The sequence below is a fragment of the Macaca nemestrina genome, chromosome 18 (assembly GCF_043159975.1).
Source record: "Macaca nemestrina isolate mMacNem1 chromosome 18, mMacNem.hap1, whole genome shotgun sequence".
Taxonomy (NCBI): Eukaryota; Metazoa; Chordata; class Mammalia; order Primates; family Cercopithecidae; genus Macaca; species Macaca nemestrina.
Window position 1 is genome coordinate 68,479,968 of NC_092142.1, and position 25,754 is coordinate 68,505,721.

General features: G+C 44.2%; 1 protein-coding gene across 3 annotated transcripts in view; it reads right to left on the minus strand.

Moving 5' to 3' along the window:
* Positions 1–25,494, minus strand: part of LOC105491354 (telomeric repeat binding factor 2) — a 32,600-nt gene extending 7,106 nt beyond the window's left edge. For all 3 annotated transcript variants that reach the window (XM_071084834.1, XM_011757690.3, XM_071084835.1), the window contains exons 1-8: positions 25,092–25,494; positions 24,889–24,984; positions 24,090–24,220; positions 11,607–11,693; positions 9,849–9,995; positions 7,695–7,801; positions 6,065–6,457; positions 657–742 (exon numbers count right to left, since the gene is read on the minus strand). In XM_071084834.1, coding sequence (XP_070940935.1) covers positions 657–742; positions 6,065–6,457; positions 7,695–7,801; positions 9,849–9,995; positions 11,607–11,693; positions 24,090–24,220; positions 24,889–24,984; positions 25,092–25,470 — 1,426 coding nt within the window. In that variant the 5' untranslated portion in view covers positions 25,471–25,494. The remainder of the gene's footprint in view (positions 1–656; positions 743–6,064; positions 6,458–7,694; positions 7,802–9,848; positions 9,996–11,606; positions 11,694–24,089; positions 24,221–24,888; positions 24,985–25,091) is intronic.
* Positions 25,495–25,754: the final 260 nt, after the last annotated feature.

Below are 25,754 nucleotides of genomic sequence, written 5' to 3' on the forward strand. Positions count from 1 at the left end.
AAGATTTTTTTTTTCTTAAACAAGAAATGCAAGGAATGACCCCCTACTACCACATCTAATTGAAGTATTTTAGGAAGAACATCAACTATAATTAAATATCATAGGCATTATTAAAACAAAACCAAGCACTTTCTTTAAACATAAGGTGTTACTCTGACAGTCTCCATTATTTAATGGGAGAGGACATGAGACTGACTCCTGGACCAGGGCACAGTGACTCACATCTGTAAACCCAGCACTCTGGGAGGCTGAGGTGGGAGGATCGCTTGAGCCCAAGAGTTTGAGACCAGCCTGAGCAACAAAGTGAGACCCCATCTCTACAAAAAGTGAAAAAAACAGCCAGGTGTGGTGGTGCACACCTGTAGTCCCAGCTACTTGGGAGGCTGAGGCAGGAGGGTCACTTGAGCCCAGGAGGTTGAAGCTCAGTGAGCCATGTTCACACCACTGCACTCCAGCCTGGATGACAGAGCAAGACCCTGTCTGAAAAAGGAAAAAATAAAATAAAATGGATTCTTCATGAATTAAAATGAGATTGGGAACTTACTGAACTTTTTCTAGTTTGGAGACAAGCAGCTTCTGGAATATTAACATGACAGTAACATGCATCTGTACTTCAGCAAGCATCAAGAAGAGGCCAAGGAGAATCTCCTGCTTACCCTGAACTTGAAACAGTTCATCCTCTTCCACCCAAGTCTCTTTTTCTTCAACCCCATTAGAGTTGTTCCACTTGCCTTTGGGTACTCTGAGGGGAGATCAAGGAGAGCACAAGGTGTGAAACAAATTCATCCTGGACTGTCCCAGATTCTGGCCTTGGCTCACTCTTGGCCCTGTATTCCTTCCTGTCCCATTGTGACCACAATCGAGGTTCGCCTGCATGCACCTCCCAAAGCCACTGTCCTTTCTCCTGGCTGGCCAGGCATCTCCGCATAACACCCCCCAGGCTGTCGGACACCCCTCAAATTCAGCACTAATTCATCAAGTACATCACTACCCCTCTACAAATCTGTTCATTTTCCTGGTTTTTGGCTTGTTTGGTTTTGATTCTATTAAAGGTCTCAGTATTTTCTGATTGGGAACCTGCAAACCTCCCTCTCTTCCTTGGACATGCCTTCTTCCTATATCTGGACTGATTTTTCCGTTTCCACTCCCCCTTGTTCAGGCTCACAGTGCCTTTCATCAGTATTCCACTAGCCTCTTAACTGGAGTTTCTGCCACTAGCCTCTTCCCCTTCCAAAGCCAAAGATGATTTTAAGACAATCATCCTAAAATTACCACATGCCTCCTCTACTCCCTAATGGCTTCTCTCTGCCTGAACAATGGCGTCTATATGCCTGTATGGGGGAGTCCAGACCATCCAGTCTGGCCTGTCAGTTTCTAACCAACCACCCCATGATGCCCACACCTGGGCAAACAGCACAGCCACACTGTTCTGCTCTTTCTTCCTCCCATAAGCTCTGTATTTTCCTGCCTCTCCATAGTCCCTGTGCTTGGGAGTCCATTCCCTGCTAAGTGACATCCCACCCATCTTTCAAGGCCATGGTTCTCAATGAAGCCTTCTCTAACTACCAACACCAACACACACAGAAAGCCTTTCCCCTCTGGCCTGCAGTGCTGTTTCTACCATACCAACTGTCACTTTGCAGTGTGCCCCTAACCAGGACCACCTCGAAGATGGGGGCCACATCTTCCTTTGTCCATCCCAAACACATAGCACACTCAGCACAGTAACACAGATCCCAATGTGAGCTGGAGATATATTAGCTGAACTAACATTGGGATTGTCAGAGAGCCACAAGGGAATTATACTATCAAAGATTAGAGTAAAAAGCAAACAAGAATGCTCCCTGTGAACATGAAACAATTTAAGTGCTTGGGTGTGGCTAAAAAAAAGTACAAAAGCTGAAAATAACCCCAAACCCAAATTATTCAATGGAAATTATAGTCCATTTCTTCTAATCAACTTTGCATTTACCTGATTAATAACTGCCCTGGGAACAGAGCAAAGCACAAATCTGACCTCAGAATTATAACATCTTTTACAAACATGGAAAGTGTCTGAATTCAGTGTCTCGAAGAATTTATATAAATCAAATGACCCGCAAAAGTTAACCAAGAGTAGAGACAAATTTCTGTATCCTTCGCCCGCCATGAAGAAAAAACTTATTTTTAATGCCATTTGGGTATTCTGCAAATGAATAATAAAAGAAAATTGATGAGTAAGTACATACGCTTGAAAAAATTCCTTGAGTTCCATAAGTTTTCTATGAAATTGCTAAGTGGCTGAGACAAATGGTAGACCTTTCTCATTTTTACATTGAATCTTATCCCCAAATGTTACTTGAGAATAATTTGCTTGAGACAAAGTGAAAACATTTTATAGGAGGTTTTTCCTTCTCAGGATATTCTTGTGTTAATGACTATTTATAAATAAAAATCAGATGGGGTTAGTTTGTTTTCTATCTGCTTATCCCAGTGCTGGAATAAAACCAGTTGGAACCTCAGTCCCTGGCTGGTCCATCATGTTTCCTGAGTGGCTGTCCTCCCTCCCTGCAGTCTTCACAGGTCACCTTCTCCCTGTCCTCTGTTGAACTCTCAGCACTATTACCTGTACAAATATATGCTTTGGTGGTGATTTTGCAAGACCTCTGACTTTCAGGTGATGTGTTCACTGCCTCTCCTAACTTCCCATGTGGATGGGCCTGAGATCTGGCTGCTCCTCCTAACTGTCATGGGCTGAGTGGTCCTGGCCAAGTCAGGTCACTTCCTCGTCCTTGTGCTCCTGACTGGCAGTTTGAACGTGAAGAGCAATGGTGTAGCGTGGGTTGGCAAGCTACAGTCTGTGGCTGCTGGCTTGTGTACCATGAAGCTCGGGCTAAGAATGGCTAGCCCATTTTTGTAAGGGTTGTTAACAAAAAACAAAAAAAAAGACAGTCGGGGCAGTGGCTCACGTCTGTAATCCCAGCAGTTTGAGAGGCCCAGGCAGGTGGATCGCTTAAGTCCAGGAGTTCGAGATCAGCCTAGTTAACATGGTCAAACCCCATCTGTACAAAATACACAAAAATTAGCTGGGTGCGGTGGCACGCACCTGTGGTCCCAGTTACTGGGATAGGGGTGGGGATGGTGGCTGGGGCAGGAGAATCGCTTGAACCTGGGAGGCAGAGGTTGCAGTGAGCCAAGATTGTGCCACTGCACTCCAGCCTGGGTGACAGAGCAAGACCCTGTCTCAAGAAAAAAAGAAAAAGAAAAAACAAGAAAATAATATGGAGCAGACAGACAACACATGTGGCCCAAAATGCCTAAAAATATTACCCTCCGCTGGCTTTTTACAGATGTTTTGGGTTCACTCCTTAAAATGCAAGAAGAAAGAATCCTTATTTTATTTGGTGAATAAGTACCTAGTAAGCACGTGCTATGTGCAAGGTGCTGTGGGAGATACAAGATAGGGGCATGGTGGCCCTGTCCTCCAGGTGACACCGCCAACCCTGCCTTCCCTCCTGATCCCACTGCCCCTCCCTGCTCCCTGGCAGCAGTCTCCAGTCTCCAGCCTCCCTCCTTCCCTCCTTTCCCTGAGTGGGGTCTCATCAGGCCTTCCAATTTGTTGTATTAGAATTATCTGGGGCATCGTTTAAAAAGCAGATTAAAGAGTTTTCTCCTGTCTCTTCTAATTCAGTAGCCAGGAGCCTGGAAATATGTATTTTTTTAGCATTCCACAGGTTATTGTGTCATGAAGCCCGGCTTGAGAGCCTGTCTGACACACCAGACAAAAGAAATCCCAGGCCTGGCCCATCCAGCATGCAGACTCTCCTCCCTTCACTCTTTCCTGTGCACCATATTCTCCTACCATAGGCTCCATGACACTCTGAGGGGCACGCCAGGCTTTCTCATGCCTGTATGTAAGGAGTTCCCACTGCCTAGAGTCCTCCAGCCCCCAACACGCTCGATGACCTTCTGCTCATTCTTCCCAGGCCAGCTCAATTTTTGTTCCTCTAAAAGATCTGAGCCACCTAAAACCTTGCTGAGTAGGCTCAGCTTTTCTTCCCATAAGCAGCCAGGGCACCTCACACATACTTCTTTAGAGCAGGGACACTGAATCTTTTTTTCTGTAAAGGGCCAGATAGTATTTTCACTTTGTAAGCCTTACTGTCTCTGCTGTGATTACACAACAAACTACCACTGAACAGAAAGCAGCCCTAGATAATACATTGATGATGGGTGTGACCATGTTCCAATCAAACTTTATTTACAAAAACAGGCAGCAGGCAGATTTGGGCCCAGGGCCACAGCTTGCCAACCCCCGCTGCTTTAGGGGACTCATTAGACTTCATATCCTTGACATATGAGAGAGGATGTATGTCTCAAACCTTCACGAATCCTCCCATTTACAAAATTACTGTAATCCCACACTCTCCCGTTTCCTCATCTGTTTCCGGGAGCAATACCTATACTGCACAGGATTGCTGTGAGGAGCCAATGACATCCTATATCAAATGAGAATAACGTGCGTGGAGCTGCATCCGCTGCCCAGCAGCTATGCCCATTTGCCAGCCGGACTCACTTCCAAATACTAGTAGTGGTGACATAGTGCAAATCTGTACCTGAGGATAAATCACTTATCAGATGCCACAGCCTTTTGGGGCACCGAGTACAATGCATGCCAGAGCACAGGTCCCCAAATACTACAACATAGAGCAGTGGCAGAGGTGGCCTTGGGAGATCCATGAGGTGGATCACTTACAGCAGGGAAGCGCTGACCAGGGAGGAGTCTATGGAGGACGGAGAAGTTGTTTTTGTTGTTTTTTTTTTTTTTTTTTGAGATGGAGTCACACTTTGTTGCCCAGCCTGGAGTGCAGTGGTGCAATCTGGGCTGACTGTGCAGCCTCCACCTCCCGGGTTCCAGTAATCCTCCTGCCTCAGCCTCCCAAGTAGCTGGGACTACAGGCGCCCACCACCACACCTGGCTAATTTTTGTATTTTTAGTAGAGATGGAGTTTCACCACATTGGCCAGGCTGGTCTCGAACTCCTGACCTCAGGTGATCTGCCTGCCTCAGACTCCCAAAGTGCTGGGATTACAGCCGTGAGCCACCACACCCAGCCTGAGGAAGGAGAATTTTAAGAGAGGCAACTTGTTGGTATACAGGCCATGGGCTTTTCTGTCAAGACTGACTTGGATTAAAACTCCCAAAGCCCATCTTTGCCACTTTTAGCTGTGTGACCTCAGGTGAGCTAAGAACTTTTCTGAGCCCTTCTCCTCTGTGTAACGGGGTTAATATATCACATCACAGAGTGAGGACTGTAGCGACTCAGTAAGATGACACATGAAAGTGCTCTGCCCCCAGAAAGCACTTCATCAACAACGGCTTCTCTTCCCTTTAAAGGACAAATGGCATTTGGACAAGCAATGATGGAGGTATGACGGTTCACTGTGGGGAATGAGAGGAAGCAAAAGTACAGTGGTAGAAACAAATAACGTGTTCCAGAGAACAAGCAGGCCAGTCTGCCTGGAAGCAGGATCCGCCACAGGACACAAAGGGAAGCAAAACTCAAAGCCAGGATGAGAATCACCATGGGGAGCAAAATTAAAGTATTCTAGCCACTGCCCCACAGTACCTAGCAGGATATGGGAGATTAGTAAGTATTTACTGAACTTGCCAAGTCTCAAATGCTCAGAAGGGTGCAAAATTATACATATTCATCAGTCTCTTTTTAAGGGTCAAAGTATAATGTGGCCCAATGCAAACAAATTTCTTTTAACACACAAGACTAATGTTTAGAAGTCAAGACACTCAGATGTTTGCTAAAAATGAAAGCGGCGATGAGTAGGAGGCTCTGAAACTTTTCCATCCCCACTCATGCCCTAGTGCAAGGCTTGGAAGCCCACATGTGGGGCTTCAGAACCGGCAGGGATGGCTACGTCGTCACTGCCCGCTCCTGCGTCACATTCTAGCAGTCTGAGCAAGCCTTGGTGGTAACTTAGCTGAAAGTTACTTCATTCACGGAAGTAATACCAGGCCCAACCAGGACCACCAACCAGCCCCAAAATTTCTACAAACAAGGTCTTCATACTTGGGATTCTTCTCTCCAGGGAGGGGTTGGTTGAGAACGGTGGGCTTGGATGGTGGCGCTGGAGCGGCCTCCTGGGAGGAGTTGAGGCCTGCGCTGGGCTCAGTACTCTGGCTGTCCTCCTCCAAGACCAATCTGCTTATTGTCATGCGCTTGTTCTTGGGCTGCAGTTCCGAGCCACCCTCACCCTCAGCTGGGGCTGAACTTTCATTATCATCTTTTCTGGGTCTCTTGTTTTTGAGGGCTGGTGATGCTGGGGAAGCTTGAGTAGGAAGAACCAGATCCTTCTGGTCCAGTTTTGCAAAGGCTGCCTCAGAATCCTGTGCACCAGACAGAGTCTTGAAAGCTGCTTTCAGAGTCATCATTCCAATGGTGGTTGGAGGATTCCGTAGCTGCCTGCAAATAAAGCATAGGCACAAAGATCTTTTTCACCACTGTTGATGCTCATCCAAACGGCCACAACTTTTTTGAAGTTTGAAGCTTCAAATTAGATAGAGGACTCCTCCAGTTGAGGAGGCTTTAAATGTAATATGTAAGTTGTATTATGAATTTAAAACTCCAAGTTAGATAACCTTTATTTTACTTCTCATTTTATTTTTAGAGATAGAGTCTGGGTCTGTCCTAGACAGTAGACAGGACAGAGAGATAGGACACAGTGGCACAAACACAGCTTGCTGTATCCTAGAACTCCTAGGCTCAAGCGATCTGCCCACCTCGGCCTCCCAAAGTGCTGGGATTACAGGCCTGATCCACCACACCTGGCCTACAACACATTTATGAACAGGATCTTGAGAATTCTCAGAGTAAAAGACATGCCACACAGTCTTGAAACAATGAGAAACTGCCTTTTAAAAACAAAGTTCATCTATCATTTGGAACAGTTAGTATGCTTTAGGGAAAAACTGTTAGGAGAGGGCAAACTGGCAGCCTGCGGGCCAAATCCAGCTGCCAGTCTGCCTTGTTGTCCAACTCACATGAAAAAAATTTTTTTTAAGTAGATCAACTGTCAACATCCAAAAATTGGGAAATCTCACGGAAAACCCTGGACATCTCATACAAAAATCTGAGCACCTGAAGCCTGAGCATTCTTGGATACTCCCACAGAGCAACAACCACAAGAAGCGGAAAAGCAAATGCCCTGGTTCCTGGCCCCACGCTCTCAGCCTAGGTCCACTTTGTTCCTTTAGGTTTCCTACCAGGCCCTGAAAGGGCATCTAAGCTTGTAACCCCTGCTTTAGGAACTGGTTTTGGGATTCGACTCACAGATCTGAACAGTGCTTCCTGAATGTATGAAGAGATTAGGTGTCCACAAGGAAGTACTGAGTCAATATGGGCGAGGCAAGGAGAGAAATGGTGAAAGAGCCTTTGAGGAATGGCCAATCAGGAAGTTGTCAGGGACCCCAGGCGTCCTGTCTCCTCATCTTCCCAGGGTGTGCTGTCTCCCACAGTGCCCTGTACGAGTAACCTCGTAACACGTCAGCAGGTCAGATCGCCGAGAGGAACTGATCCTGCTCTAAGGAGGAGACTGCTTCCAACAACCACCCCAGTGTTCTACCCAGGATCACAAGAGAGCATCTTCTTCCAACAACCACCCCAGTGTTTCACCCAGGATCACAAGAGAGCATCTTCTTACCTTGTGGGTTCTCTGGGTGGCTTTTCCACAGGCCCTGGTGCTGGCTGTTTATCTTCCTTCCCTGGACTTGAGGCAGCGGACTCAGATTTCAAAGCCTTTTTGGCCATCTGGGAAAGGAAGGATGTCATCAGGAAGAAGAGGCCACAGAATTGCATTAATTCTCTGCTTCTTTCACCAAGAATATACTCAATATGCAAACAAGTTCACTTACAAATCCAATCTAGGTATAAAACGAAGGACATAAAATAGGAGAGAACTTATAAGACTTATAAATCAAGCTTTTTTTATTCAAACTTAAGATAACTAATAAATTTTTTTTGAGAGGGAGTCTTGCTCTGTTGCCCAGGCTGCAGTACAGTGGTGCGATCTCCGCTCACTGCAACCTCCACCTCCTGGGTTCAAGCGATTCTCCCATCTCAGCCTCCCAAGTAGCTGGGATTATAGGTGCCCACCACCATGTCCGGTTAATTTCTGTATTTTAGTAGAGACGGGGTTTCATCATGTTGGCCGGGCTAGCCTCGAACTCCTGACCTCAAGTGATCTGCCCGCCTCGGCCTCCCAAAGTGCTGGGATTATAGGCATGAGCCACCATGCCTGGCAATACATGCTTACACTAATATATTCCAGTTTGTATATAGAATTTTTTATAACTGTTTCTACAAATGTGTTGTCTTATTAACAACTGTTTGAGAATCCTTATCTATATAACACAAAGAGCCCTGAGTAGGCTAACCTTGCTCTAACTCCATCTGTTCATCTGTCTCCCTTGGCTTAAGTTTTAGACATTTCCAATCAGTCCAGTGTCATTCAGTTTCAGTTGTTTATCTGTAATATGTGGTGTCCTAAAAGCTAAGAGTTCTGTCCACACACAGACAGCAGCAGGATATTTTCCAGTTACCTGGAATGGAAAGGAAAGGACCCTAGGCCAGGCTCAACTATCTTGACACCTGCTCCCTGAATACCCCAAACTACCTGCTTATAAATAATCTGAGATTTGCCAAACGACTGCTAAGATCATGAACACTACCCTAATATGGGCCTGGCAGATCTGTTATGAAACAGAATATTTTCCACATTCTCAAAGTCCTGGTTTCTTTTGCCTAGGCTGAAGTGCAGTGGCACGACCACACCTCACCGGCAGCCTCAAGTGATCTTCCCACTTGGTTTCACCATGTTGCCCAGGTTGGTCTTGAACTCCTGAGCTCAAGCAACCTGCCCGCCCTGGCCTCCCAAAGTGCTGGGATTACAGGTGTGAACCACTGCACTCAGCCAAAGTCCTGGTTTCAAAAACAAAACAAAACCACTCTCACTCAGTGTTCCTTCATCACAGCCTCCCATCTGTGACAGCCTGGGTCTAGTTCTTCCCTATGCTGTCCTGAGCCTCACTGCTTCCATTCTTTTATCTCTTTGATCCAATTAAAGAATGTTTTCATTTGGCTTCTTTTGACCTTATACTTTCAGTGACACCTTTCTCTACACCATACCTTCTTCCTGTTAGCAACTCCATCATACCATATCTACCAAACCACTCTTCCTCCAAACTTAGTTCACAAGTCATTGCCTTTGGGAACCACCATCGATTGTAAGCGAACGTTCTCCTTCAGCCATGGCAGATTAATCATGTAGAAAGGAGATAAAAACGACAGAGGAGGGAGACCAGGTGTGTTCCATTTGCCTCTGCCAGTATCTGTGCTTTTGTATTTTTATTTATTTATTTTTTGAGACGGAATCTCACTCTGTTGCCCAGGCTGGAGTGCAATGGTGCAATCTTGGCTCACTGCAATCTCCATCTCTTGGGTTCAAGTGATTCTCCTGCCTCAGCTTCCAAAGTAGCTGGGATTACAGGTGCCTGCTACCACGCCCAGCTAATTTTTATATTTTTAGTAGAGATGGGGTTTCACCATGTTGTTCAGGTTGTTCTCGAACTCCTGACCTCAGGTGATCCACCCACCTGGGCCTCCCAAAGTGCTGGGATTACAGGCGTGAGCCATTGTGCCAGGACTGCTTTGGCATTTTTAAGGCATTTAATTAAGAAAGCTAGTGCACACAATTCAATGTCTTTTTCACACATTAACTCTTTTCACTTCAGATATTCTGATTCCCTGCACATCCTCAAGGGCACACCATGGTTATGGGAGAAGGGCCAAGGCGCACCGTGAGGAGGTAGGGCTCAGCGTCATCCAGGTGGCTCTCCAGGAAGCGCAGCATCTTCTGCTGGAAGGTCTCGTAGGAAAAGTTCTGGATGACAGGATGGGCCAAGTTCTTTTCTCGAATAATATTCAGGAGATCATTTCTCAGCTTCTACACAATGGACCGATATTTGCAACATGAGAAAGTAGAACTCCAGTAAAAATTCAATGATGATGAGGTGAGACAGACACTATGAGAACTTCTGCAATGCCGTCAATGCAAATCACTGGCACACATACAGGAAGGGAAGCCCAACACAAAGGATTGGTCAATAAATCAGGTTCAGCCACAGCGGGTTACTATGCAGCTATAAAAAACAGATGAAGAAGTTCCTTATGTGCTAACACAGAATTATTCCAAGATATAATATTAAGTGAAAAAAGCAATTTAGAAAAGTGTTCACATTAGTGTGTAGGATATGCTATCATGTGTATGAGAATGGGGAAAATGGATATATGTGGATGTCTGTATACACACACACACACAATTTGTTTGCACATGCATAGAGGATCTTTGAAAGGATAAAAGAAAAAAAAAAAAAAGAAACCGGTTGCCTGTGAAGGGAAGAAGATGGCCGAGGGTCAGAGATGAGAGAATTTTCACCAAACTCTTTTGTTATACCTTTTGAATTCTGTATTATGTACATGTATTACCTTTTCAAATAATGAAATTTAAATTTATATAGAGGCCAGGTGCAGTGGCTTACGCCTGTAATCCCAGCACTTTGGGAGGTCGAGACAGGCGGATCACTTGAGGTCAGGAGTCTGAGACCAGCCTGGCCAACATGCTAAAATCCCGTCTCTACTAAAAACACAAAAAAATTAGCCCAGCATGAAGGCACACGCCTGTAATCCCAGCTACTCCAGAGGCTGAGGCAAGAGAACTGCTTGAACCTGGGAGGTGGAAGTTGCAGTGAGCCAAGATTGAGCCACTGTACTCCAGCCTGGGCAACAGAGCAAGACTCCATCAAAAAAAAAAAAAAAAAGTATATAGAAGAAATGGTTGGGCATGATGATTCATGTAATCCCAGCACTCTGGGAGGCCGAGGTGGCAGGAGTACTTGAGCTCAGGAGATCCAGACCAGCCTGGGCAACATAAAGAGACGTCGTCTCTACAAAAAATTTTAAAAATTAGCCATGTGTGGTGGCATGCAGCTGTGAACCCAGCTACTGGGGAGGATGAGGTGGAAGAACTGCCTTGAGCTCAGGAAGTTGAGGCTGCAGTGAACTATAATTGCACCACTGCACCCCAGCCTGAGCAACAGAGCGAGACTCTGCCTCAAAAAAAATTTTTTTTTTTAATGAATAAAAAGGAAGAAGAAAAAATAAAAGCAGGGGACCAACAGAACTGTTGACACCAGGAAACAGGTGCTATGTCCTCACCAGAGAAGCTTCCTCACATCTGCAGGATCAACATTTAATGTAAATAAAGTTAGAAGCATTACAACATTTGTCAGCTTCATACCCGGTACTGATCATTTAAATCAATGGTCTGTTATGAACCAGACAGAAATGAGGCAAGTGAAGAATTTATGTAAATTTCTCTAATGAAAACAATCTTACAGTGAGTTATCTTGGATATAAAAGGTAACTCGCTGCAGGTGTTACATGCTGAAAGGAGACTATTTAGGTAATATTCCTGACCAAGAACCCTTTCCTTGTTTTCCCACAAAAAGCAATGAGATGGATGTAAGTCACAGGAGCAAAAATGTATCAAATTTACCTGAGTTGTGGGGTCCTTGGACATATGTTTTTTCAAAATTTTTGAAGCCTTTTCAAATTCTTTGTTTTTGATACAAATAATGACAGCCTAAAAAGGAGGGGAAAAACCTTTTTTTACTTTTGTAATGACAGGTGTAATCAGAATATCAAACATTCTCTCACATTGTACCAAATTCCTGTACTTAAAAACTAACAATTATTAAGCCAGGCACGGTGGCTCACACCTGTAATCCCAGCACTTTGGGAGGCCAAGGCGGGTGGATCATCTGAGGTCGGGAGTTCGAGACCAGCCTGACCAACATGGAGAAACCCCAACTCTACTGAAAATACAAAATTTTCTGGGTGTGGAGGCGCATGCCTGTAATCCCAGCTACTTGGGAGGCTGAAGCAGAATTGTTTGAACCCGGGATGTGGAGGTTGCAGTAAGCCGAGATCACGCCACTGCACTCTAGCATGGGCAACAAGAGCGAAACTCTGTCTCAAAAAAAACCAAAAAACTACCTAACAATTATTGTTCAAGTGTTGTGAACCACTGGAAGCTGTCTCTTTCTGCTTGTAAGGGAGTCGCTTTTCAACAATACAATGGCTTTTGTTACATGGCTGATAGAGCAAAATCTGATCCCCTGGATTACAGACCATTTAACCAATTTCAATAGCGCCTCCTGAGGAAAGACGCAATGGACAGGAGTCATTCTAGGTCCCAGTAATTTCAGGTCCCCAGAACAATTGATTCTGTTCTTTTTGGATGCAAAAGCTTTAAAGCAAAGGGGGGATGAGGGAGGGAGGATATAGTGTAGGGGGAAAAAAAGGGATTTGCTGACCACAGAGTTCTGCTAGTTCCATTCTGGAAAGGCCTGAGGCCAGTTCTGTAGGAGAATGAAAGGACAACCCCTTACTACCATAAACCCCAGCTGGCAACTTCAATTAAAGCACCTAGGGAACTACTGAAGCCAACAAACCCAGGTCATTCACAAGCAGCAAATAAAAAGGGCAAAGTTCCAGGTAAGATAAGGTGTCATCAGTCACAGAGAGAAAGAAGAGTCCTTCCATAAAGAAACCTCAAGAGAATATACAGAGGAAAAATAACAGTGACTGAACACTTACAAGGAAGTTATAATACACAGGAACATTTTTAAAAATTAGAAGAGCCAAGAAAAAATTGGGAGTATCTGAAGTTACATGATAGAATAAAGCAGCTACCTCAAATCCTGTCTGAGAGAGATACAGATTCTTTAAAAAGACCACTATACAAAAAAAGGCAAGCCGGCTGGGTGTGGTAGCTTACAACTGTACAACTGTATTCCCACACTTTGGTAGGCCAAGGTGGGAGGATCACTTGAGCTCAGGAGTTTGAGACCAGCCTGGGGAACACAGGGAGACCCTGTCTCTCCCCCCAAAAAAAACCACCTAGCCAGGCATCTTGGCGTGTGCCTGTGGTCCCAGCTACTCAGGAGGTTGAGGTAGGAGCATCACTTGGGTCTGGGAGATTGGGGCTGCAGTGAGCCGAGATTGCACCACTGCACTCCAGCCTGGGCAAGAGAGACTCCGTCTCAAAAAACAACAACAAAAAACCCATAAGTATGTAGGACTTTTTTTTAAAGGATGTAGCCTTGAGCTTGGCTCCTTTCACGTTGTATAATGCCTTTAAGGTCCATCCATGTTGGTGCACTGTCAATAGTTCACTTTTTCTTGTTGTTGAGCAGTATTCCATTCCATGAATGTACTATAGTTTATACATTAATCCACTGAAGGACACTTGAGATGTCTGCAATTTATGGTTATTATAAATAAAGATGCTAAAACATTCATGTACAGGTTTTGATATGAATAGAACTTCTCATTTCTCTAAGGTAAATACCCAAGAATAGGATTGCATGGTCTTATGGAAAATATGTTAATGAGAAATGGCCAAACTACTTTCTGGAGTAGCTGTATCATTTCGCATTCCCATCAGCAATGTATGAGAGTTCCAGTTGCTCCACATCCTCACTAGTGCTTTTTAAAACACAGGCTGAGTGTCGTGTCTCACGCCTATGATCTCAGCACTTCAAAAGGCCAAGGTAGGAGGATCATTTGAGCCCCAGAGTTCAAGTCCAGCATGGGCAACATAGTGAGATCCCATCTCTATTTAAAAAACAAACAAAAAGTGTACATACTTATGTACAACATGATGTTTTGAAACATGGAACTAGCACTTTTTAGTTAGTATTTTTTTATTGATTTTTCTTGAGATAGGGTCTATATCACCTAGGCTGAACTCAAACTCTTGGCCTCAAGCAATCCTCCCACCTCAGGTACCCAAGTAGCAGGGATTACAGGCATGTGACACCAGGTCCCACTATCGGTATTTTTTAAAATTCAACCATTCTAATCGGTATTTGAATCTACTGTGGTTTTAATTTGTATTTCCTTAATGAGTAAATAATGTTGAACATCTTTTCATGTAACTTTTTTTTTTGCCATCTGTATTCTTTTTGGTGAGCCTTTTGCCCACTTAAAACTAGGGTTGTATAGGCTCATTTCTTTTGAGAGCTCTTGGTACATTCTGGATACCAGTTCTTTGTCAGGCGTGATTTGTAAATATTTTCTCCCAACCTATAGGTTGCTTTTCCATTCTCTTAGCAGTGTTTTTCTCAGAGCAAAAGTTTAAAATTTTGATTAAGTCCTATATATCAATTTTTCTTCTTAGGAATGTTTTTAAATTCTTATCTAAGATTTTTTTGTCTAACTCCAGGACATAAAGATTCCTTCATGTTTCCTCTAAGTTTTATGGTTTCACATTTTACTTTTAGATTATAATTTTGAGTGAATTTTTGTACAAGATCTGAGCTTACCGTCAAAGTTCATTTCTGCATATGGACATTCAATTGTTTCAACAACATTTGTTGAAAAGACTATCCTTTTCCCATTGAATAGCTTTCACATCTTTGTCAAAAATCAATTAGTCATATTTGTGTGGGTCTGTTTTTACATGCTCTCTTCTGTTCCACTAATCTCTATAGTCCTAAGTACTGTAACTTTCTTATAATTCTTAAAATTGGGTAGTATGAGTTCAACTTTTCAATATAACACTTTTTGGTTATTTTAATTCCTTTGCCTTTCCATACAAATTTTAGAATCAGTCATTCTGTATCTATAGAAAATCATGCTGAGGCCAGACAGGGTGGCTCAAATCTGTAATCCCAGCACTTTGGAAGGTTGAGGTGGGAACATCACTTGAGCCCAGGTGTTCAAGGCCAGACTGCGCAACATGGGAACATAGGGAGACTCCATCTTTACCAAAAACAAAAAAAATTAGCCAGGCAAAGTGGCACATGCCTGTGGTCCCAGTTACTCTAGAGGGTAAAGTGGGAAGAGCACCTGAGCCCAGGAGGTGGAGGCTGCAGTGAGCCATGATCATGCCACTGCCTTCCAGCCCGGATGACAGAGCGAGACCTTGTCTCATTTAAAAAAAAAAAAAACACACACACACACAAAGAAAAGAAAGAAAATCCTGGCCGGGTGCAGTGGCTCACATGTGTAAGCCCAGCAAGCACTTTAGGAGGCCGAGGTGGGCGGATCATGAGGTCAGGAGATCAAGACCATTCTAGCTAACACGGTGAAATCCTGTCTCTACTAAAAATACAAAAAAAAAAAAAAAAATTAGCTGGGCATGGTGGCAGGCGCCTGTAGTCCCGCCTACTCAGGTGGCTGAGGCAGAAGAATGGCGTGAACCCAGGAGGTGGAGCTTATAGTGAGCTGAGATTGCGCCACTGCACTCCAGCCTGGGCAACAGTGCAAGGCTCCGTCTCGAAAAGAAAAGAAAATCCTGCTAGGCCAGGTGTGACGGCTCATGCCTGTAATCCCAGCACTTTGGGAGGCCGAAGCGGGCGGATCGCCTGAGGTTGGGAGTTTGAGACCAGCCTGGCCAACATGGTGAAACCCCATCTCTACAAAAACACACAAAAATTAGCCAGGTGTCAAGGGACGCACCTGTAAACCCAGCTCCTCAGGAGGCTGAAGCATGAGAATCGCTTGAACCTAGGAGATGGAGGTTGCTGTGAGCTGAGATTGTGCCACTGCACTCCAACGTGGGCAACAGAGCAAGACTCCATATCAAAAAACAAAAGAAAATCCTGCTGAGATTGTGACTAGAATTGTATTAACTCCATAGATCAATGGGAGATAAGCGACATCTTAATTCATGTCTTCCAATCCATGAACATGGTCTGTCTTTCCATTTGGTCTTAATTTCTTTTTTTTTTCTTTTTTGAGATGAAGTCTTGCTCTGTCACCACACTGAAGTGCACTGGTGCAATCTCAGCTCACTGCAACCTCCACCTCCCGGGTTTAAGCGATTCTCCCACCTCAGCTTTCCAAGTAGCTGGGACTACAGGCGCACACCACCACACCCAGCTAATTTTTGTATTTTTAGTAGAGACGGGGTTTCATCGTGTTGGCCAGGATGGTCTCAATCTCTTGACCTCATGATCTGCCCACCTCAGCCTCCCAAAGTGCTGGGATTACAGGTGTGAGCCACCATGCTTGGCCTTACTTTCATCAGCATTTTACATTTTTCCACATACAGTTCCTTCACATTTTGCTAGACTTACATGTATTTATTTTTCTTTCTGTTTTGGAGCCATTGTAAATGGCATTGTTTTGGTAATGTCATCTTGAATTGTTCACTGCTAGTATATGGAAATATGACTGACTTTTCCTTTTTTACTTTAAAATGCTGTTTTCATGTGATGTATGACTGATTTTTGGGTTGATCTTGCTAAACTTACAGGATATTTTTTTTTTTTTTTACTTCATGGGATTTCTACATAGTCCTGCCATCTGCAAAAAGAAATAATTTTATTATTTCCTCTCCATTCTGTACGCTTTTTCATCCTTGCCTTATTGCACTGGTTAGGTCTTTCAGTATGATGTTGAATACAAGTGGTGAGCACTCCAATTTTTACCATTAAGAACATTAGCTGTGGGCTTTTTGTAGACACCTTTTATCAGGTTGAGGAAGTTCCCTTCATTCCTAGTTTGCTAAGTGTTTTTATCATGAACTAATGTTGAATTTTGTCAATTTCAGCATCAATTTATATGATCATACAGTTTTTCTCTTAATATGGTGGACTACACTGATTGATTTTCAAATATAGTGAAGCAGCCTTGCATTCCTGGACTTTGGTTTTCCCCACTCTGTCACACTCTAACTGCATCTGCATCCAGGGCCAAGCAGCAGGACAGACAGTGGAAGAAGGCTATGGAATTTGTTCCATGTTCTGGGGATCACAGCCCCTTTGGTGAGAAAAAGAGTTCTTCTCCTTCACTTTTAGGTGCCTTCACTGTTGCCACTGTCATTGCTAGGCAGCTGCTGCCACCAGGATAGTACCGCCTGGGGGCCAGGGCAAGAAAGAAGGGAAAAAAGAGAAAAAATTGGGATTTCTTTCACCATCTCTGACCCTTAAGAGATCCCTCCTTGCCCCTCAGACCAGAAAGAGAAAGCTTCTCTTGGTGCTCTTTCCATTCACATCTGGAGTGCATTTCCAGGTTTCAGACTGCCTTTGAGTCTGGGCTGGGTGATACCAGAGAAGGAAAAAATGGTAAACTATTCATCACTGGTTTGGTGGAACTTCAAATCCTTCCCCATATGCCTATTTCCAGATAGAATCCTCAGATAGCTACTCCATGCATTCTGTCCAAGACTTATAATTACATTAAGAGGGAGAGATAGAAGAGAGTATGTTTACTCTATGTTCCCCAGAATTGGAACACATATCCTTCTATATTTAATGTGTGAAACAAGAAAGGAAATATGAATGCTTTCAAATTGAAATGTAGAAGTCTGCTTCAAAGGTTGTGCTATGAGCTTATCTTTTAAAACTATGTATTAGTTTCCTGTGGGGGAAAAAATTTAAAAAGATGAATCACTGCTTTTTCACCTGGCAGTTCTCAGAAATAAGTATAGCTTCAGGCCGGGCGCGGTAGCTCACGCCTGTAATCCCAGCCGAGGCGGGGGGATCACGAGGTCAGGACATCGAGACCATCCTGGTTAACACGGTGAAACCCCGTCTCTACTAAAAATACAAAAAAATTAGCCGGGTGTGGTGGCGGGCGCCTGTAGTCCCAGCAACTTGGGAGACTGAGGCAGGAGAATGGTGTGAACCCGGGAGACAGAGCTTGCACTGAGCCAAGATTACACCACTGCACTCCAGTCTGGGCAAAAGAGTGAGACTCTGTCTCAAAAAAAAGAAAAAAAGAGTAAGTATAGCTTCTTCTCTTACGTATTTGTTAAGGTTTTTAGGGTATAAGCAAGATCAGTGGTCTCTGGGTAAGTTAAATAAAAGATTTTCAAAATAAGTGAGGTAGGTTTATGTTGGGAAGAAATGCCAGAAAGCACATATATTAACAGAGGAAGAGAAGACCAAAACTCACAGAACTGAAGAATAAAGAAAAGATGCAAAAAGAAGCAAGGCTGTTTTGGGAAGTAGCAATGTTTAAAAAGCCTCAACAAGGCCGGGTGCGGTGGCTCAAGCCTGTAATCCCTGCACTTTGGGAGGCCGAGACGGGCGGATCACAAGGTCAGGAGATCGAGACCATCCTGGCTAACATGGTGAAACCCCATCTCTAATAAAAATATACAAAAAAAAACTAGCCGGGCGCGGTGGCAGGCGCCTGTAGTCCCGGATACTCGGGAGGCTGAGGCAGGAGAATGGCGTGAACCCGGGAGGCGGAGCTTGCAGTGAGCTGAGATCCGGCCACTGCACTCCAGCCTGGGCGACAGAGCGAGACTCCGTCTCAAAAAAAAAATAAAATAAAATAAAATAAAAAAGCCTCAACAAATATTTTTGTTTCAAAAATTAAAGTTCTAAAAGAGTGTATCTGATATACAAGCAACCCAAATGGGGTAAGGCCCCCAAAGAACATCAAGCTGCTGTTGCCAAAGGTGCAGGGGAGAATACTGCACAGTAAAAAGCAACAAGTAAATGCTTCACGGACATGCTACATGTGTTGCTATCCCTTGTCCTCCAAAGAAACCTAACTGATCAATCTCTCCTTTAGTTATGAAGAGAAAACAAATATAGTCTTGATATAATTAACAGCTTGCAAAAGCAGGTCTCAAATTTTTGGTCTCAGGATTCTTTTATATTCCTCTTAAAATGTTAATGCAGACCTTCAAAGAGCTTTCTGTTTATGTAGGTTATATTAGTTGATATTCACTGTATTAGAAACATAAAACAGAAAATTTAAAATATTTATTAATTCATTAAAAAATAACAATAAACTCATTACAGGGTAACATAAATAACACTTCATGAAAAATTACGGCATTTACTAAGATAAAAGTTTAATGAGAAGAGTAGCATTGTTTTTCATTTTGAAAATCTCTTTAATATCTGGTTTAATATAGAAGATAGCTAGATTCTCATAACTGCTTCTGTACTCAATCTGTTGGGATGTGTTGTTTCGGTAGAGGGTTTTTTTTTTTTTTTTTTTTTTTTTGAGACAAAGTTTTGCTCTGTCGCCCAGGCTGGAGCGCAGTGGTGTGATCTCAGCTCAATGCAGCCTCCCCACCTCCTGGGTTCAAGCGATTTTCATGCCTCAGCCTCCCGAGTGGCTGGGATTACAGACTCGTGCCACCACACCTGGCTAATTTTTGCATTTTTAGTAGTGACAGGGTTCACCATATTGGCCAGTGTGGTCTCAAACTTCTGACCTCAAGTAATCCACCCATCTTAGCCTCCCAAACTGCTGAGATTACAGGCGTGAGCCACCATGCCCCACCTGTGGGCATTTTAAAAAATCTGGTTTTATACACATACGAAGTTGAAAATGGAGGAGTACTTTAATAGTTTTTTCAGAAAACTGTGGCTACTCTTGTTTGATTCTACACAAAACCATAGTAAGTAAACTTTTCTTAATCTGTCACATTAAAATTCATCAGTCAGCCGGGCGTGGTGGCTCACTCCTGTAATCCCAGCACTTTGGGAGGTCAAGGTGGGTAGATCATGAGGTCAGGAGTTCAAGACCAGCCTGGCCAAGATGGTGAAACCCCATCTCTACTAAAAATACAAAACTTAGCCAGGTGTGGTGGTGGACACCTGTAATCACAGCTACCTACTCAGGAGGCTGAGGTGGAGAACTGCTTGAACCCAGGAGGTAGAGCTTGCAGTGAGCTGAGATCGTGCCACTGTACTCCAGCCTAGGCGACAGAGAGAGACGCCATCTCAAAACAAAAAAAAAATAAAAAATAAATCCATCAGTTATCTTGTAGTTTAAATAGATCTTTCGTCTATGAATGATTTTGTAATAGCATGCATTGGTCATCTGGAAAATACTGGTTCACTGAGTTACGAAGATCTTCAAATGTTGGCACATTCATTAAATCTTTTTTGTTTTCTGAGCTGGTTTTACTGTCGCCCAGTCTGGAGTGCAGTGACACGATCTCGGCTCATGGCAACCTGCCACTCCCGGGTTCAAGCAATTCTCCTGCCTCAGTCTCCCGAGTAGCTGGGATTACAGGTGCCTATCACCATGCCTGGCTAATTTTTTTTTTGTATTTTTAGTAGAAATGAGGTTTCACCATGTTGGCCAGTCTGGTCTCGAACTCCTGACCTCAGGTGATCTACCCACCTTGGCCTCCCAAAGTGCTGGGATTACAGGCGTGAGCCACCGTGCCCAGCCTAAAAATATTTTTTAAATGTCAGTTGTTAATATTACCAATCTTCAGAAAAGACTAAGTATTGGGAAGCTATCAAGCACACGAATACAAGTTTTCCAAAATTCTATTTTTCACTTGAAAGCTTAAACTTTATCATTGGCAACAAATACTGTCACTTGTTTTATGTGACAGGTTTGCTTTACTCATTCTCAAGAAAATGACTGCCAAATACCCAAGTGTGAACAACTGTAATTTGTCAGTTGTTCTTTCAGGTAAAATAGTATTCCACAAAAAAAGCAGCTAGCTCAGCATGCAACTCTAATAATGACACAAGTACTTTTCCTGGTAACCATCATGTTTTGGTATGTGGCAGAAACATTTTAGGCATACTTCCTTTTTTTTTTTTTTTTTTGACAGGGTCTTCAGTCTGTTGTCCAGGCTCGAGTACAGTGGTGTGGTATCAGCTTACTGCAACCTCCACCTCCCGGGCTCAGGCGATCCTTCTGCCTCAGCTTCCCAAGTAGCTGGCACCACAGGTGCACACCACCACACCTGGCTATTTTTTTGTATTTTTGTAGAGACAGGGTTTCACTATGTTACCCAGGCTGGTCTGGAACTCCTAGGCTCAAGCGATCCGCTCACATCAGCCTCCCAAAGTGCTGGGATTACAGGTATAAGCTACTGCACCTGGCCCATACTTTCTACTTCATCACACAAAATACTGAAAAGATGTTTACTCATGCCTCCAGAGTTAATAAAAATAATCCAGTTTTTGCTGCTTTACCAAAGACATTTTTTCTTTTAAAAAAAAAAAATTGTAATGGGAGTTCTGGGCTTTTAAACAACTGTGACTAACACTCCGTGTTTTGTTTTGTTTTTTTTTTCAGACAGAGTCTCACTCTGTTGCCCAGGCTGGAGTGCAATGGCGTGATCTCGGATCACTGCAAGCTCCGCCTCCCAGGTTCACGCCATTCTCCTGCCTCAGCCTCCAGAATAGCTGGGACTACAGATGCCCGCCACCACATCTCTTTTTAGTAGAGATGGGGTTTCACCACGTTAGCCAGGATGGTCTCGATCTCCTGACCTCGTGATCCACCCGCCTCAGCCTCCCAAAGCACTGGGATTACAGGCATGAGCCACTGCGCCCAGCCAACTGTGACTAACATTCCTAATTAAAATCGGTAGTTTTTAAAAAATTGTGGCAGTGAAGAATACAATGACTACTAGTACAATTACTATCATCTTGATCATGCTAAGGAATCACCCATTTTACTCATCCTTGCTTTTTGCACCATCGATGCAAATGCCAATGCACTGAAAAAGTCAAATAATGTTGTGGTTCTGTTTATGAAAACAGTTTTGAACTCATGGCCTCTCTGAAAGGGTCCTGGGGACCTCCAGAGATCCCTAGACCATGCACTGAGAGTTCTAACTTAACAAATAACTTACTTGATAAATTTTGTGAAAGATTCAATATACTTTTAAACAAATTGTGTTGGCACTTTACAAAGCTTAAATGCATCAACAAGGCTCACTGAACCTAGGTGTCTGTGGAATTTTCCCAAGGATGACCATTAACAGGTTCTGTGACGCTAAATGAGAAACTTTTACAAAGTAAATTGAAGAGGTGGATAAAATAATATCATTTAACAACTAGGAGATCAAGGTAATTGTGTTTGCCAACCTCAAAGGCAGCCCCCAATGTGCCTCACCTCTTGCGGAGTCCCATTCACACACACTATCAGAGTGAGTCTAGTCTGTATGACCAAGAGCATATGGCAGAAGAGATAATGTGTCACTTCCAAGATTAGACTATACAAGAATGAGGCTTCACCCTTGGGGTCTTGCTCTCTTGCGTGATTTGCTCTAGGAAAAAAAAGCTGCCATGTTGCAAGCAGCCCCATCTGTGGAGAGGCCAGGAGCTGAAGTGTCTAGCCAACAGCCAGTAAGAAAGTGAGTCTTGTTAACAACTATGTGAGTATGGAAGCAGTTGAGTCTTGAAATAACTGCAAACCTAGCTGACAGCTTGACTGTAACCTCATGAGAAACCCTGAGCCAGAACCACTTAGTTAAACCACTAACAGACTCCTGATCCTCAGAAATTGAAAGATAATATTAACTGTTTTGAGCTGCTTAGTCTTGGAGTAATTTGTTACGCTGCAGTAACAATAAGCATAAGATCTAGTACCCGGTGGAGATTGGAAAAGCAGAACAGTCAACATAAGAAAATGGTTGACTACTTTAAGAGAGCTTAGATTTTTCTAATAGATTTTTCCTAATAAACCACCCAAATAAGGAGATCTAGGAGCATAAATAATAATAATAAAAAATATGCAGCTGAAAGATGAAAGCCCACAAAGACTCTTCCAGAAGAGGGGCCAGATGGCAAATCTACAGCCTTTGAGTCTAAAGGAGTTGCTACAGGTTGAGCATCCTAAATCTGAAAATCCAAAATCTGCAATGCTCCAATGAGCATTTCCTTTGAGCACCATGTTGGCACTCAAAAAGTTTCAGATTTGAGGGCATTTGGATTTCAGATTTTTGGATTTGGGATGCTCAACCTAAATTTAATGCAAATATTCCAAAATCTGAAAAAAATCTGAAATCCAAAACGCTTCTGGTCCCAAGCATTTTGGATGAGGGATACTCAATCTGTACTTAATAGAAGTTAAATGAATTACTCTGAACAGGTACCCATTCAAAAGATCCTTAACCATTCTGAAAGCAGGCATGAATTTCTCCTCCCTTGATAATGTCTTTTCTGGCATATGCTCCCCAAACCCAAACTTGAATTTCCTATACCAAAAATGTATTCTTGGAATTATTCTTCTTTGGAAATGACTAATATCTAAGCATTTTTTACAAGACCAAAAGTAGTATCTGCCCAAGGTCCTTAATTGAATAAATAAACTATGTGCACCTCATGCACACTAGTTGTTTTTCAATAGGATACCCAAGTACTTTGTACACAGCCAAGAGATAGAAGGTCTTCCTTGCTAAGCAAGGTTTTCTCTTCCTACCCCACCCCCATCTTTGGGATTCCATCCTTTTAGGGGTGCTCTTTTCTTAACCATTTCCCTATTTTCTACCACTAGGGCAATGCTTAGCTGATGTTTTCCATCTTCACCCGTGCATCTGCTTCCACACCCCCCAGCCTTGGTTTTGGGGGAACAAAAGTCTTTTTCTGACTGGTTCCCACAGCCACTTTTATGTTTTAAATTAAAATAAGTTCTACCGTTTGAAGCTACCTGAGCCACAACACAGTGACAATCCCAAATTCCTAGACACTCCATTAGCTTTTTTCTTGAATTCAAGAACACTGCGTGTGCCAACCTTCTATCATTCTTCTACCATTGCTATTTTGCTAGCTGGCTCATTATCTCAGCACCTCTGATTCTAATCTTTCTGTTCAAAAGGGAAATTCTCTAAGCCCCTTTCTGCAGACAGAAAGAACTCAAAGTCAGTACCACATTTTCCAAGGCCCCGCTTATCTCTTTGGTTTATTATAAACAAGGGTGACCAAACCCTAGGCCAGAGTTACTTAAGGCTCTTGCAGAGTGCTCCCGAAAGGTGCAATAACCTCCAAAACGTCAGTGCTTCAATGCCAAAGCCACAAGGAAGACCACCCAAATCACAAAAGCTGAGCACCTGCCATTACTTCCCACGCCTGGGTGGGAAAGGGGACACCTGAAGAGATAACGTCCGTGTGTGTGTGCTTTCTTGCTTGCTCAATCTCTCCCCATTCCTGTTTTCCTCTACCCCACACAGGAAAGAGTAAGGGCTGTATCCTCAAAGACCCCTGATTTTTGGTCAAACAAAAAAGAAATAAAAATAGAGCCTTACAGCCTCCTTGACCAGTTTTCTACTGGATTCGACCACTGCTTCTGTCAGGGTAAATTCCGTTTTAATCATCTCCAACACATTGATAGCTGATTCCAGTGGTGTGAGCTCAGCCTCCATATCAAAGGAACAGTCTAGGACAAAGCACAGTTTCCATTTTAAGCTCTTTTCTAAGAGCAAAAAAGTTATGTCCAAAAATTATATATACTTATGGAAATGGAGCATGCAAATATGGTAAGATTTGCATTTAGTATTTTGACACATTTGCTACAGGTTGACATACACGATAAGGGTCCAAATTCAAATCAATGAATTTAACGTGACCATTTTTTAACACCTGTCAAGACAGGCAAAAAAATTACTTTTAAATACATGCATTTACCTCTCAAATTCAGAATACACCCATCCTCCTCAGATACGAGTGACAAGAAACTGATAACAGTTAAATAGCTTTCAAGTTAAATTCAGAGGGGAAAAATGTACTTCTACTCTGAAAAACACTCTACCATGGGGGAAAAAAGATGTCCACATGAACATAACTCACTTTAGATATGAGCAAAGTTGGGGTGAGCAATGAACAGGTGGGAGAAGATTTAAACAAAAAAAAAAAACAGAGAAAAGCAGCCAAGACAACCTTAACCGGAGAAAACTAGAGCCAGAAAACAGACCCATCGTAGAATGGAAAAGACCACACTGATGGAAACTATCGCACTTTAACCCGGAATCCTTCAGTTCCAGATATAAGTTTGAAAACAAAACCCTACGCAAGTAAGCCCAGAGAAGAACACAAAAATAGCCATACCTAAATTTTCCCCTTCTTCAATGCGCGACAGACACTGCATAACCCGCAGCAATCGGGACACGGTGTGCTCCTTCCCCAAGGGCCTGACGAGCAAAGCTGGGAAAGAAGACATCGTTGGCCGGGCGACCCCCAGTCCCGACCCCCGGGGCCCCCCGACCCCCTTCCCCGGCGCTCCAACCCCCTTCCCCCGGCCCGGCCCTCACCCTGCATGATGTCCCGGATCTGTCTGAAGTCCCCGTACCGGCTACCCCGAAAGGCCCGCAGCGCCTCGTGGAAGTAGAACTTGAGCACCCAGCGATTGACTGCCTCTTCCAGCCGTGCCTCCCCCGCGCCGCGCTCCGCCGGGCCCCCCAGCCCCGGCTCGTGGCGCCCCCGCCGGGCCCGCCCGCTACTGCGGGACGCCCGCCTGCCAGCTGCCCGCCCGCTGCCGTCGCTGCTCCCGCCTCCTCCCGCCATCGCGTCCGATCGCCGCGCGCCCTCCCCGCCCTCCCGGCCGGGCCGCTTCCTCGGCTGTGACGCCGCCGGGTCACGCACGACGCCCGGGCCGGAAGCGGGGCCCGCCGTCCCGGCTCCCGCGGCCATGATAGGAACAGCGTTCCGAGCCGCCCGCGGGCTTCTGGGAGGGAAAGGACCGGAGGGCCCGGCCCCCTTCTCAGACGCCGTAGTTCTCCATGTGCCGGCCGCAATGCCTCCTGGAGCTTGAAGTCCACGCCGCCCAGGCCGGTGAACCCGGCGGGGTTTGCAGTCAACTTGGCTCCGAATTTACAGAAAACAGCTACTATGCTAGGGACGCGGAACAGTGTATTAGAGATTGAAAAACAGGCCGGGCTCGGTGGCTCACGCCTGTAATCCCAGCACTTTGGGAG